The sequence below is a fragment of the Grus americana genome, chromosome 8 (genome assembly GCF_028858705.1).
Source record: "Grus americana isolate bGruAme1 chromosome 8, bGruAme1.mat, whole genome shotgun sequence".
Taxonomy (NCBI): domain Eukaryota; kingdom Metazoa; phylum Chordata; class Aves; order Gruiformes; family Gruidae; genus Grus; species Grus americana.
Genome location: NC_072859.1, coordinates 11,542,921 through 11,559,154, shown reverse-complemented (window position 1 = coordinate 11,559,154; position 16,234 = coordinate 11,542,921). Strand labels below are relative to the sequence as shown.

Sequence of the window (16,234 nt, the reverse complement as noted above, 5' to 3'; positions counted from 1 at the left end):
CACACTTAAACCACAATAAAAGGATGCCACAGCACTGTCTTTACTGCGCAGTGGCAGATAGACTGAGAAGTCGTTATATTCATGCTAGGTAAGGCTCAATCTGAGTAACAGCAAGCAGATTTTTTTTCCAAATAAAATAATCTGAACTACCTGGGGTGAACTTACCCACTGGCCCTGATCTTCCCGCTGCAGAGGGAAGGCAGCAGCTGCACAGCTTCCGTCTAAACCAGAAATTCCCAATTTAGAGTGTTTCTGCTGGTTAAGCTGTGGATGAGGAGGGGGAGCTCAGCAGGGTCTCTCATCCCTTGTGAGATGCTGAGAAGAAAAGGGAAGAGTCTTTAAAAAACCAAACCCAATACAAAAAACAACAACAAAACAAAAACCAAAACAAAGTTCTCTCTGCCCTCTCTCCCTCTGGTAACATGTCTCCTCCCCCCCATCACCAGTCACCACACCGGCTTCTCTTCTCTAATTAAATGAGTCTATGAATCTGTAACTGACTTGGAAAGAAAGTCAGTGGCTACGACACAGAGAACTTTCTTATTAGCTTGTGTGATGAAGTAGGAGCCTGTTTGGTCAGTTGATGGCTCAACCTACTTTATTTTAATGAATTATCCATGAAGTGGGATACACAGAGGTGCCATGTCAACATAGTCTGAGATCATCACCGTCATCATCAGACAAGCTTTGAAATTAGTTCTAAGTGGCAGTACTTTGTGTGGAGTCTAACAAAACGTGTATAACCACCAGCCAAAATAAATTACCATCTTCTCCCCTGCAGAGGCATACCCATACCTGCCTGATGCCGTCAGAAGTGCCAGCATAGCATGCCACCACACTGTATATGAACTAAAAGGAAAACTATAAACTGAGATTTTTTTTGTTCAAGAAAAACATTGAAATATGTGAACTGTGACATTTGCAGCTCAAATGATCTGCTTATGAAATATATGAATTTTTAACAATGGAAGAGCTTTGTAATCTGTTCAAGGGCAGATTTTTTTCCATACAAATTCATCATATAGAACTATTTTCTGTGAAATATTAATTTAAATTAACAGATTGTAAATATCAAAATTCAGATCATTACTGAGGCCCACATAACATACTTACAGCATTAAGAACTGCTCTGAAAAAAATCAAAGGGTCTGACCCCTGATGCTTTCAGCCAAGTCCAGAAACTCTGAAACAGTTTCATTTGCTAGCAGTTTTGTAACATTTCTCATAGCAATGACATTGGCTTGACAAAACCTTTGCCTGGAATATACTTTTGATGTCTGAGACAAGCCTGACATTTCCACTTGCTATTTAATTTTTAAGTAACTACTGCTTTAAAGTTCTGAGCCCAAGTTTCCTGCCCGAAGTAAACCAAATCTCTTCATTTTTTACTTTCATTTTCCACTTCTGCTTTTCTTTGCCAGTCAGATCATTTGGAACTGAGCCCCAGTGGCACAACGGGCTTCCTAACGCTACAGTTTCCACATTTTCCGTACAATTGATCATCACTTCCTCTTTTATGTCTGAATAAAATAAACTTCAAGGCTGTGCATTAAAATCTTCTAAATATAGTGCCATTTCAGCTCTCTTGCAGCTAGAGCACATCTCCAATTTCAGTGCTGGAGACATGGAGGCATCTCACATGGTTTCTGGATGAAGGAAGAAACTCTGCAACTAATACACTGTAAGAAATAGGCATTTTCCCAAGAGGGAGCCTGGGTGGAATTTGACTCCACAATATCACAAATCAGAAAACAAAACAACTTCCTTTTCCAAGTCTCAGTGCTACTGTCATTCAGAGCACAGCAGAAGACAGTAATAGGACATTCTCTCTCCATTTCCCCTCAAGCCTGCAGCTATTGGGGGGGGGCGGGCGGGAAGAAAAGACCCTTCATAACAACAGAATGCATGCCCTCCTAAGGACCAGGTAATAGCCTTACAGCAAGCAAGTAGCATGGTACAGCTGCCCTAGGAAGCCCCAGAAAAGAAAGGGCCCTACGGCAAAGGCCATTAGCAGAGAGCACCAAATAATTTTAATATATATATATGGTTTTTATTTTATAATATATATGCAGAAATCACATATATACACATATATGCATGTGTGTATAATAATAATAATGATATATAGTGCCAGGCAGAAAAACCCATTTACATCAGAAGGTGATCTCTGGTCCTGACACAGGTGTCCAAAGAACTTGCAATAAATATGCTTTACTCATGCTATGAGGTATTTAAAAACAAAAATCTATTTTAATTACGCATCTTGACATGTCCTCCTCCTGTGCAATGGCTGAAGTACCTTTGACAGTGGGTTTTGTTGTGGTTTTTTTTAGTAAGGATTGAAAATATGAACGTGCTGCTCATTTGTGCAGTAGCTCACAAGACACGCTTTCCTACCATAGGGAACGGGGTGTGCATCTGCAACCACGCTCACACGTTCGTTTGACTGGTGTGTGTGTGTGTGTGTGTGTGTGTTAGTAGGACTTGAAAGTAAGACCTAGACCACCAGTCACACCTTCTCAGTCTGTATCTTAGAGCTAATCCCACAGCTTCCCATCACAGCACTCATCTCACTCGTGGCAGATTAAAACGCAGAGCACATCTCAACCACCACGTGTTTTTTTAAACTTTAGTCCCTGATGAATTCATTTCTAATGAAGTTGTGTTTTAAGTGAAAAAACTCTAACGAGTAATGTTAAGAAGTAACCCCAAACAGAAGTCTACAACCAGTTCACTGTGTTTAACTAAAACTACTTGTTGACTACTTCTTCACATTCATAGGAAGTTTTATTAAAAGGAAATTCCAAGAAGCAATTATTTTTCCTCAGTTCCTCTGACAAGATGGATTCTGCTTCAGCAATAAAAGATTTAAAAAAAAAATCTCCATTAAACTAGAAGCCACTTGGAGTGCTCTTCTCTTCTTTTCCCAATGTGTTAATCAGACACTTCAGCTTTTCAGTGACCCTGAGGAGGGGAGAACATTCCTTTCAACCTCGCTGCTGTGTTTTTCTGATTACACTAGCAAGCCTTTTTGGCCAGCAGCAATCCAGGCAGAGCCGGCTGGTTTGGCGCAATCTGGAAGGCTGTTGTAATAACAGACAGAACAAAAAAAACACAAGGAAGAGCCTGGCGGCTGTATAAAACTCCCTCCGAGCTCCCGTCCCCACAGAAGTACACCAGCCTCAGCAATCAGCATGACCAGCCAGTCTCAGGGAATCCAGCAGCTTCTGCAGGCAGAAAAACGTGCTAAGGACAAACTGGAGGAAGCCAAAAAAAGTGAGTAGCTGGCCTGGTTTTACTGTAGTTTTCTACTGTAAGTTCTTCAGAATTACAGTGACTCACAGAAAGACAACATTATTTCACCTGGATACATCACAGCTGTGCTGCTCCTACTCTTTCTTCTCACTTGCATTAGTGCTGTGCCTTGACTGCAGCCAGGCATTTAACCAAACCTGAACATTCAGAGTTTGCTTAAAATTCTGTGTGCACATGTGGGCTTGTGTGGGTGCATGTGCACGTGCCTTATTACATTAAACAAGTTTTTCTTTGTTATATACATCCTGTCAGCTAGATTTATTCTTGCTTTATCTCAATGCCAATAACGTCATTACAGCCTTCCTTAGGTATTTAAACTAGAAGCCTACATGTCTCTCGTTGCCAGCTCTGGAGGATCAGACTCTAAACTCTCCATTTCTCTTTATAGGTCTTGTATAAATTTTTCCAGTGTTCCTCTTCACTTACAAAATCTAGTAACTTGCCTTCTAATCTCAGCTGGGCTTCAAAAAAATATATGAAAACAAAGGGAGACTTCAGCACAATGATAGTAATGAAAGTCATGGTACAATCACGAGAACTGTCAGTACTGTGATAGGTCATTCCTGTAAGTCTTATTACATGGTACAAGCAGTCAGCAAGTGATAAAATGTTCAATTTACAATAAACATCTTGTTTGCTAAATGCCTAAATGCCCAGGGCAAAGCATGTGTAGATATCAAACAATATTAATACATTCATATATTCTTATTCTAGTCAAATATAAGCAAAAAAAGTAGTAACAACAAATATAAAAATTAAAGTATCTACTAGAATAATTTCAGAGAAATAATTCTCCTGGCAGTCTTTCCATTATCTATTTCCTTCATTTTCTGCATTCATCTCACAGTGATTTAATGCAAAAATATGGTGACCTTATTCTCCTGAACATAGGTACCAACCACGAGTCACTGACCTGCATTAGCAGTGAAACATTAGTACTGTTTCATGGAGTTATCTTGATTTAGAAACCAGCAGTAGGAAACAACATTGTCCTGCAGGACTCAACTGAAATGTGTGAAGATGATGTCCTGTGCTGCAAGAGCATGATGAAGGAATATGTTTTGTTTTCCACAGAGACATAGAAGCTAAACAAAAATAATTTATGCAGTTCCTATATCCCTTCCACACAGAAACCAGCATTGCTGTGTGTTCATTAATCATTAGTGCAACATGTTGATTTATACAACAGCGCACAGAAAATAAGTAGGAAGGCAATACCCCTTCCCTGAGCACCCAGTCACCACCTGTGCCTTGCAGAAGCAACAGAGGGGAAAAGTAAAAAAATTCTCTCATCTTCATAAAAGAGAAGGCTTACAAAAAGGTGTTTGGGGTTGCTGCTCCCAGCCTGAAAGCGAGGAATAATTAAGTGATTTCACCTTTATCTAGCTAAACGAGGTGCTCTCAGTGGAATAGTTCTTCCCTTCTCACGTCGGGCAGAGGAAACGCACTGTTCCTGGGAGCAAGCAGCAAGATGGTGCGTGACCTGGAAAGGCAGGGCTCCGGTGGAGGGCCTGGGGGTTTGGTCTGAGCACAGGCTGCAGAATCAGGCCTCTAACTATGATAGCTTGATGTGGATCGCTCTTTACTTTTGGTTTTGGTTTTGTTTGGTTTGCTTTTGTTTTTACAACCAGAGAAATCAGATTGGCTTTTTCTAAAACAGCCAATTAAACAGGTTTCATAAATTAACAAACTCAAAAATGAAAAAGCAACATAAAAGTAATGACCAAAGACAAGTGTCTTGTGGAATCCAGACATGGTTACAGGTGCATTTACTCTGCAAAAAACACACTCCTCTCATCACCTCAGCCCCACACTGAGTGCTTGTGATAAGCACAGGGCTGCTCACAGATAAAGTATCTTCCAGACACCTCTGAGTCAGAAACTTGACTTAAACCACTGCCTACACCTACCAGTGCATTAGTGTAGAGGTAGGAGTTATTCAGCAGCTACAGAAAAACAGCTGTTAAGAATTTTGCTATCAGTAAAAATATTTATAGTAAAAATATTTCATCAGTATGACTTTCTTCTCTATTACTTTTAAAGCCAAACTTTTTTTGCTTTTATAAAAATTATGAAGGAAAATAAAAATTTCTCATACATAAAAATCTGGAGGAAAAAAAAGAAAAAAAAAAGATGGGAAGGGGGTAAAGAAGACAAAGCCAAACCCTTTGCAGTGATATCCATTGAAAGGGCAAGAGATAAACGGCAGAAATTTAAACATAAGAAAACAACTCTAACTGCGAGGTAGGTCAAACCCAGGAACAGGCTGCCCAGAGAGGCTGTGGAGTCTCTATTCTGAGACAGTCAAAACCCACTGGATGTGGCCCCGACCAAGCTGCCCTTGCAAAGCCTGCTCTGAGCAGGGGTTGGAGCAGACCTTGGAGGCCCCTTCCAACCTCAGCAGCTCTCTGCAATCCCAGGAAAAACCTTGAGCATTTCCAAGAGATTTTATTCCTAGGTGTAGCAAGGGCAAAAAGTTCAAATAACTGCTGATATGGCATGTTCATCTGTAGCCTAAAGACTTTGGTGGATCTTTTTGTTCATGTTAAATACTGCCAACAGTTTGTACTAGGGTGTGAACAGCGAAGGACTTGTTAATTTTAGACCTCATGGATCACATAAGTAAGGTCAGGCCTTAATGTTTCTGATTCAGGTTTTTCTAAGGACTACTCCACCACAGACACAGGTGTGCTAAACCAAGCATTATAGCTAATCTAACAGAATAATTATACTTAGAAAATCGTTATTATATTCAACAGTACAATAGGTTTGCAGTGAGGTTACAAAACAAAAATGTAAAAGTTTCCATATTGTCCTTAATGTCAATATTTTTCATAGCAACGTCACTACACCACCTTAGATACCTAACTATACCAGCATAACTTAAATACTGTGGGACAAAGATGTGTCTTCCCGTGAGTGATTCTGCAGTTAGATCAGCATAAAGGATCGCATAGTTTGAGTGTAAAAACGACGATAAAATGAAATACATGAAACGCAACCAATATACCCAGTACAATCAGTTAACCTGTGCACACACAACTAGGAGAAACAAGGCGAGGCCGTGCTGCTTCACCCCAGGAAATACCAGTCCAGATCCACCTGGTACCAGTTTAGATCAGCAGCTTCTGCTCAGGGCTTGGCACTCTGATCTGGGCTGCGAGTGAAACCAATGAACCAGTCCAGCGAGCGCTAGTGCGTCCCATCCCTGCTAAACTCTGGATATGACCTCCTTTGTCACCACAAACAGCCCTTGCACACCACCACTATACGAACGAGTCCGACTATTCTATCTGCACTGTAACGAGAGGAGAATGAAAGGCAGATCCTTCACAGGACGCAACCAGGAAGAGTCCTTTTCAAGGAAATGTGGTTAGCAAAACTACCCTTACGCAAACCCTTCAGTGTTTACAGTTGATACATAGCCAGATCAAAACGTAGCGTGAACACACATAATACTGTGTATAAACAGATAGTGGGCTTAGTTTTTGCTGACATATGCGCAGCTGTTTGTAATGCAAAATCCACTTTAGATAACTGAAAAATTAGAAAATAAAATTATATTCATAGACATGAAGCAAAGCAAAAATATAGGCTAAAGCTCCTCTGTACATGCTTTTTCATACTTCTTGCTGGATACCCTTTTATCCTGGCTTGCAATATCTTTACTGTATCATTGGCTGATGGCATTTATACGTGGCAAATTATGAATAGTTTGTTGGTAAATGCACACATGCAAGACTGAAACTATTAAATGGGTTAAGCACAAACCAAAACAGTCTGCAATCCTTTGGCCTTTTATACACAGCACTGCTTTATCTATCATTTTTGCTTTAAGCTTAATTTGGATCCCAGAAATAACTGAGCACTGTCAGAGCCAAGACATCAATTCCTGAAAATCCTTTTGGGTAAAACAAGGGAAGCAAATGTGTCATGAACACTGGGTTTAGCAAAACTTGTTTTCCTATAGATTTTTATATCTTGGCTTGAGTTTCTAGTGCCTAATAAAATGAAAACTCAGATGAAAGATTTCAGGAAATCAGATTAAAACCAAATGTTAATCAAAATAAGATATTGTAAACAGAATTATATCCATGGTGCTGTCTTGGATAATATCCAGGACATATTTTATCTACTGAAAAAGCTATACGTACTGATCAACTGCCTCTATTGTATTTTATTAAAAGTGCAAAATAACCTTCTCAAAATGAGCATCCCTAAATCCCATTTTGCAGACAATTTAACACTCTTGAAGACAACTGAAATGGTCCTATTTAAAGAAAATATGATTAATTTTTGGCAACTTCTTCATATGACATGATTTCTGTGCAGAAATTCAGCTAGAAGCCTAGATGATATGTTTGAAAACAGAAAGCCAATTTTAGCATGGCAGTTTTTGGAAAGTAAGATAACTCGGTATTTAGGCAAATTAGAATGCAACATTTTTGCTTTTTACTGTCTTTTTCTTGCACGATCTGAAAATCCCCAACCACCTAAAAAACCTCACCAGTTCTTTTGGGTCTAACGACATGTAGGTATTTCATTATCACAGAAATACCTAGAAAGAAGAATACAACCTTTCCCCATGCTAATAATGCCTTCCAAGGTTAGGTAAGAAAATCTAATACAGGGCTGACTTGTTATAGAAAGTTGGTTAAGGTTTGGCCAATTTAACACAATACCTAGAAATTTATAGGCTGTCAGCTACCGTCGTCATGGACAACGGTGGACAAGGAAACCAGGCATAGCACAGCTGCTTTGCTGCTCCCTGTCTTCAAGGGTGGGAAGGAGGGACAAAGGGGCAGCAGCAAACCTGGCCCCCACAGCATACCCTTTGGGGCAAAAGCCTCTTCAAACTTGGAGCTTTCTGTACCTCGCCCTTATGATCCTAGAGGAAATGCCGTAAGGACAGCTTGGTTTGCCCATCCTCCTGTATTTCTTGCCCTCTTTTTGCACTATCTTGGCTGTATTTCAATGCCCTGCCACCCTTCAGTGCGTAAGGTTTGATTTCAGCTCGGCTGTGCTCTGCAGAGAATCCTGTCCAGAAGATCAGTGAGACTTTGAAAAGGCAATCCCCTAATGCACAGCAAAGGTAGCAGACAAGTGGTTAATAACAGACTGATTAATTAATTTTGGTTTGTCTCTAGTGAAACAGCAGGTTAAGCTCTAGTTTCTGCTTAACTTAATCAGGTGCAGCATATGCACTGTCGCATATGTTGGCAGTTGCCGATTCTGTCCACAACATTGTTGAACTAGCAGTAATTTACTCACAGCTTTTCCACTTAATTAAATAGGAAGCAGCAGGTTCCTGCTGTGCCAATCCTAAAGGCATCATGGAAAAATGAAATGGCTGCCACCCTACAGTGACACCCTATGTATTGTGCTTACTCCAGTGCACTGTCAAGAGCTGACATGTACCTATATATATACTTTTTGGTTCACTAGCTACGTTGTCAGAGGCAAATGAACTGTTGTTTTACAGTTAATCTTTTTCCATTTTGTGCATTTTAAATGGATTTATTATCTATCCGGTGGCCAAATATGCAACATATTTACTACAGATGGCCCCCCAGATGGAATTTGAAATTAAAATCCCACTGATTTTGAAATAATTTAATTTGCTATAGAGATCCAGTTCCTCAGCTGGTGAAATTGGCAGAGCTTCATCGTAGTCTCTCCCCCCGACTTCCAGCTCCAGAGAATCACCCCCGAGCTCCACTCCTAGAGGAAAACTCTACAAAAGGCTCATCAGCTCCAAATTTGGAAAGGAGAATAAGGGAAACTTCAAAATACAGACCTAAATCTGGTTCCAAATTTTGTTGTCCAGATTGATACCAGGCTCTTACACAAATCTGTCTGTCCACACATACTGGTCCCAAGACTTCATACAGTGAGTGGCAGAAGCTGAGCGAATCAGCCCTTGTCAAACAAATACAAACTCTGGGAAAGTACACGTTAGGTTTTAAACTGCCTCTCTCCCCCTTTATACATAAGCACATGCCTCGGTGGCAGAAGGACCCTGAGAAATATAATGAACTACAGAAGAAAGCACTGCGCTGATGAACTGAGAGTCAGTAAAGCTATCTAGTTTCTCACCAGGTTATTTCTTCCTGTAAAGAGCCTTTATACAATCATGCACCCCAGGTCTCACAATAAGCACATCCACAAATCAAACAGTCCAGGAATCAAGACTTTAAAAGGAATTTCACATTACAGGCATCTCTGCTTCTACTCACCCATCTGCAGATAATGACTTCAGGAGGACCCATCAACTGGGCAAATAATTTACTGCTGGATCAGGCATTTTACCCAGGTTTTTGTTCAATCTCAGATGTATCAAAACCAACAGTCTTCCTCCCAAGATTCATCTTCCTCATTGTGTCACGCTCAGTGGAAGCAGATTGCTCTATGCCACACCTGATAAGGCTTCATAAACACAGCACAGGTGTGACCAATCCAAAGTAGCAGCCTGGAGAAAATAAACCAGAAATACTAATGCTCATCTTTCTAGCCTAGTTGGAGAACTTTCCTTAGGGTTTCAGAAAAGATACCATTTTCAACTTTCGTGCTTGAATTGAAAGATTTAAAAAAAAAAAAAAACAAAAACAAAACAAACCCAAAACTTACAAAAATATTCATATTGCTCAGTGATGTTAGGTAGGTGGTTACAATAAGTAAATAAATAAATGGATGTTTCACACGTCAGATCAAGATGCCTTTTTCAGTTGCCTAGCCTCCACTCCCTCATTCTTATGATATCCTGATCTAAGCAACTAAGCAAAAGCTTTTTCAGCCATTGAAGACATTTCTCCCGTTAAGAAAAGGGAGCAAGCTTATCCCCTCCCACTCCTAAAATTCTGGCTATACAGCAGAAAGAGACCCCCAAAATCAGCATGAGCCCAGGTGTCTCAGGTATAACAGATCAACTTTCAATGCAAGAGGCTTACAGCCCCACCAGTTAGAAAGTGACTTTTTCCTCACAAAGTAGCATAGCAGAGTCCTGTGGAGATCCACACAACTTTGCCAACTTTACACAAAACAGGCAGATAGAGATGCATCACTGTGGGGTGGTTACGACACGTTCAACACTTCATGTGACAACTTAAGCATCACATTGCCATCAAACCTTCCACTCCTATCCTTTACATAACATCCCTGCTAAACCCAGGAACCACCTTATGCCCAGTCCTGCGGTGACTTATGTGGGCTTGGTTTGACGAACCTTTAGCATTTCACCTAACACAAAGAAACTATTCACAGTGAACAAAATGAAGTATGTAAACAAGCCTGTTCAGGAGGAAGGCTCTAGTTTCCACTACAACCTAAAATGCCACCTTACAGATCCCCCTCCTGGAAAAAAGGCGGGGGGGGAAAGACTTTTTAATCACTTTCATATTTTCTATGCTTTGGTAGAGAATACCATTGACATCCTTTTAATCCCCCACTTCTGCATTTAACAAATGTTAAGGGAAAAGGGTGGGGGAGAAGAGGACAAAGCCTGGGGGTTGTAACTCAGTTTGGTAGTGGTTAAGACATATCTTGCAGTAACTTGGAAATCTGCCAGCTCTAAGTGGAATCCAGTTGGTGTGGGATGAAGGGATGCTGGCAACCAATCAATACAGCAAATCTTACAGAATAACGTCTTTTCCCATCAGTGACAACTAAAATCTGTTATCTGGCTGCTACTATTGCTGATGAAGGAAAGATAGATATTTATTTAAACACCAAGCTGTGATAAAAAAAAAAAGAAAAAGCATTTGTGTTATGAGAAAATGTGTAGTTGCAAAAAGACTTCTGTTGTTAGCAAACCAACAGGCTTTTCATTTAATGTGTGCTTTTGCACAGGGAGTTGGTCTCAGAAGATGGGTACTTGCACAACTAGCTTTCAGGCACAAAACACCCTACCTAAATCACTTTGACTCTTCTGACCATTCTTGTGCAAATAAAGCTGCTATTGACTTTGCTCAAAACTTTGTCCGTTTTACTATGCTGTGTAAAATACCTGGAATTTAAAGAGTTATCTTTTGTGATACAGCGACAAGTGTGAAGTAAAGCCCTGTTTCTTCCCCCATTAGGAAAGGGAAAGAGGCTGAAGCAGGCCAAGGAAGAAGCCATAGCTGAAATAGACCACTACCGGTTACAGAGGGAGAAGGAATTTAGGAACAAGCAAACAAACGTAAGAAACCTGCATATGTTCTTTTGTAGTGTTGATCTGCTCAACGGTAAAACAAATTGCTTCAAACAGTGTTACATGGAGACTTCTGCAAAACAACATGCTCATACTGATTAAACACAGAGATATCACCTATGATACATTATGCTTCATTTTGATTTCTTCACAGTCTTTGAATGCATTTGTAGAAGGTATTATGGACTTTCACCACTAAAATTGTCCAGATTCTGTATTTGGTTCATGCTTGTCTTTTGAAGACTTATCTCCCTTAAGGAAAAATACCTTTGAGTCCTCTTTCTTTAACTCCAAATAGACCTTATTCCTGTCTTGAAACTGGAGATTTTGGTAGGGTGGATGTTTCAGTAAAATCAAAGATTTAAAATATTTCTATTTCTGTTCCACTTTAGCTGACTTTTTTGACTGCATACAAGACTGTACCTTTCATGAACTGAAATCACCAAAACTTTGGAGTTTTTCCACTACGTTTTCATAGTAAAAATGGTCTGGGCAATATTTTCATATCTGAGTTATACCACATTTTATACACTTATGCCATCTTGCAGTTTTCTCTAGTGTTTTCATGAAGGTTCACACACTGTTCTCTTTTTCTTGGTGACCTTCCTCTAAGGTTTTTGTGCTTGTTTTTTCCCCTGCTTGTTTTGTGCAAAGGCAAGGAAAATACACGTGCAAAAGCAGCCACAAAAAAAGCCAAAGAGGTCAAATAAAAACTGCTTTACAAACCTGTCATTTCAGTCTCACTTCACATAAAACATTTTCCAGCAGAGATCACAAGCCCTAGGAACAGATATACACACACCAAGTCTCTAACATACACTGCCAGCCCCCCGACGCACTGTCACACAGCCAGGCCAGGTGGAATTGTCTCATATGTACAATTTCAGACGTTTACAGACACTAAATAAAGTAAAAACAACTCTAAAATTTGTTCACCTTTTCAGTCAAGCCAGACTTCTTAAGTCTGAAATAGCAGAAGGAAAAGACGTTGCTTTGGTGTGAACTCAATTTTTTCATCACAAACAAAATTCAAGCTGCAGGGAAAGGCCACTATTTGTCAACCGAACGTTTCACCCAAGCAGGACAGAGCACATATTGCTCCTCAAATGACAGCATGTTGTACAAGATCATTACAGTCCTCCTTCACGTTCCCTGGCCCCATTATGTCGAACATTTATCTACCTAGACAAATGTCATCATTATTAACCTGTGCCTGGAAGGCAGTCAGGAGTTTCAGCTAAGCCGGTGTAGAGGGATGTCAGATCACTGGCTCACGTATTCAGACACAAAGTGTTTTTAATTCTTTGTCACAGTCTCATTTAATGCTGTTCCTCCTCTTACTTTGTGTTGTTTATCCAAACTGGGGTAAGTTTTCTCGTAATATGAGATGTTCCACATTAGTCCAAAATGAACAGCAGCAGCAACATAAAATAATGATTCATTTGAGGTTAGAGTGACAATACACAAGATCTTTTTTCAAAATATACAAAATTTAAGCCCGATATCAAACCAATTTTGTGAGTGCTTGTGGTGTTTGTAAACAGAGTCTGATATCACTGAACTCTGGAGATGTGCAGCTTAGTTCTGAATTTTAGGGCTTCCAAGTCAGTGTAACATTTTAGCAACTTTGGAATGACATTAACATAAAACCAGTATGGGCAAAATAAGGGATAGATCTTCAAGGTCAGCAGAAATCAGAGTAAACAGAGCACTATCTGTATCCTGACAAGAAAAAAAGTCTTCAAATTCAGAAGCAGAAAAAAGGGAAAAAAGTACATAGAAGAGTAAGAACCTACTATCTTAAGTTACAGTATTAACATGAACTGAGAGAGCAGGCTCCCAGTCTACAGAGGCTCTTCTTAAAATTATAATACTTTTCCTGAGGTTTTTCCAAAAGTATTTGGTAGCTGGATAACATGCAACCACCTGGGATCTCTAGAAAGTTATTTTCCCCAGTGGAAAAAATCAGTTTCATAAATCTGGTCTAAGCTGCACAATCTTTCCCACACGAGACCCTTACAACTTGTCTAAAAGCTAAAATAAAATGGCAGCTAAAAATAGTTACTATAGGAAACTATAATCTTTTCCTGATATTTACAATTATGTCTATGTCCTGTATTTCTTCCAAATCAGAAAGTGTTTTACATCTGGATTACAGACAAACCTTACTACCTTGCCAGGTACTGATAAATAGAATTGTAAAGGTGATTGGTGCAAAAGATCTTAACTCAGCTGCTTTTCCTTCTTTTAAGGACTAAGTTGGGCTGAAATCACATGGAAAATAAAGCTAATGACTCCTCCTCTATTTCTGGTCATCGTCTAGGTATCCCACTGGCATCACAAGTTAGCTTCAGCTGCTAGTCCACCCCAGAGAACTATGGCAGGAATAAGAAGAATATGTTACTTATTCCTTTCTTACTCTGTCAGTGTGCAGAAATGTCTTCTGCTCTCCCCTGTAGGAATTCTTTAGCTGGAAACCAATTTCTCTGCTGGTATCTGAAGGACTTTTCCATAAGGGAAGAATTCAAGGGATGTTGGGGCAGTGGGGGAGGAGGAAGCAAAGTCACAGATTTGGAACGCGTGCATCTGCTTATAACATAACCTTGCTGAAATGTTCAGTGAGTCTAGAGTCAATTAAATTCTAAGCGAATGTCCTGATATTAACTGTGCCAGAAGCTGTCTGGTATTTCGCCAGATAAGAATATGTAACATTAAAAGACCTTGTCTGAGGCCTGTTGAGGGTTATACATCACTAACTGCTGAAGACATTTCAAGTACTCTGAAACTGTAATTATGCATTGTCAGGAAGGCTTTCCCATGTTTTGCTCCTTAGCCACGCTCACACTCATTCTCAGTGAGGCCAAATGAAGCACATTGGTGACAGAACTTAGCTGACTAGTCATTAAAATAGAAAACAAATTAAAATGAGCGATATAAAAGACCAAACATGTACAATGTTGTTCCCACAGTGAGCTAGGAAACTTTCATTACATGGGGAGATTCCCATTGCTAATGAGCATATGAAAGAGTTCCCTTTAATCCTGTGTTTATGTGTGCGATTCAACCTAGATCATACCCTTACTGTTAGGAAGCACTGTGACAGGTTTGCGTTATGTTTATGCTAGATGAAGAAGAAAAGTACAATTAACGTAGTCATATATAACCCTTTATTTTACTCAGAGGACTTCTGCTTTTCAGGTAATGGGCTCCCAAGGTAACCTCTCTGCTAAAATAGAAGAGCAAACAACAGAAACCGTTCGAAACCTCACTAGCAGCTACCACAAGAACATGGAGAGCATGATGAAAAAGCTTTTGAGCACAATATGCGACATCAACCCTGAAGTTCACCCAAACTTCAGACACGCAGTTTAAGATCCATTAAGATCCATGCTGGGGAAGGATGTTTGCAAAAAGTAGCCTTCTTTCTTGATAAGCATAAATATTTCCTCATTTATTGTTTCTGTACGTGTGAGAAAAAACAACACTAAAAGCCAAAAGCACACAGTTCCACATAGGCTTTTGATATGACAAGAATTACACAAGGTTTCACAAACATTTGTTGGAATATTGTTTCCCGTTGGTAGCTAAGCCCTTGTCATTTAGACAGGGGGCAAGTCAACAACAGCAGAATAAATGATTATTTGACACCAGCAGCTTTTCAGTGGGAGTCTTTATTCCTTTTCTCTTATGTTCTGTACTAGGATGTGGTGTTGCATAAAGTCTGTTTATCCCAATCTTCATTGTACTTCACGTCACATGAAAGAAAATCACAAAATCTTAAAATCAAGCATTTCTGGTTTCCTTGTGACACAGAGTGGACAGGTTACGGAACATATAGGAACTCTGTAGCTTTTGGTCAAAAAGAATAGGTCAAAACATTTGCAATTGTTGTATGCTAATTCAAAGCAAACCGTAGCTGACTTGCACAGAATTATGTTCGAAAGCCATACTCAGAATATTGTCCTGTTGTTTAACTATACCACAAACTGAGAACAGGAGTAATTAAATACGAAATTGCTTCGGTTCAAGGTGCAGACTAGCACATCCATCATTATCTGTACAGTTACACCCAAAGCACAGGAATCCATGGGCTCAAACTCTACACCTAGTTTAGTTACGCTAAATGGTACCTTAACCCACGGGTTGTTCACAGAAATCACGTCACTTAGAGCTCACTTCTGTTACCCTAAGTGACCTTGAGTAATACTCCCCTCTGCAATGGCAGAGATTTCCTTTAGAATAAATTCTGCTGAAGTTAGGAAAATACAATATGATCTGGTGCTTTCAAGGTGAAGCCCATTAAATCTGATTGGAGGCACTGATGAAGCGGGGGTCTGGCACACGCTTGCATCGTGAACCCCCTTAATGCCTTGTCTCCACTACAAAATTACACTGAATTAGAAAAGAAGCTTGAAAAATTGCAATGACTAGCAAACAATAGCCGTGACTTTGAGTCCACGTAGACACAGACAAATCATTCCAATTTCACAGCAGCTAGTCATAGGCAATCTCCTGTTCCAGCAAGGTTTACACAGCTGACATGCTGTCATGTGTAAAATGACCGTAAAGCTGTAGTCAACTTAATGTCAGCAAACATGACTCCTCAAGGCTGTGCCTGGATGCTACATAATCTCCCAGCCCTGATTGTTACAGTCTCCTGTGCTTGATTATATTCTCTGGGGACACAAGGATGCCGAGGAACAGGGAAGAGACTAGAAATCCTATTGACAT

General features: G+C 39.9%; 1 protein-coding gene across 1 annotated transcript; it reads left to right on the top strand.

The window, feature by feature from the left end:
• The first annotated feature begins 3,026 nt into the window (after nt 1-3,026).
• ATP6V1G3 (ATPase H+ transporting V1 subunit G3) lies at nt 3,027-15,156 on the top strand. Its single transcript, XM_054833365.1, has 3 exons — nt 3,027-3,276; nt 11,391-11,491; nt 14,702-15,156. The coding sequence occupies exons 1-3, from the start codon at nt 3,195-3,197 to the stop codon at nt 14,873-14,875; spliced, it is 357 nt and encodes a 118-aa protein (XP_054689340.1). The 5' UTR covers nt 3,027-3,194; the 3' UTR covers nt 14,876-15,156.
• Nucleotides 15,157-16,234: the final 1,078 nt, after the last annotated feature.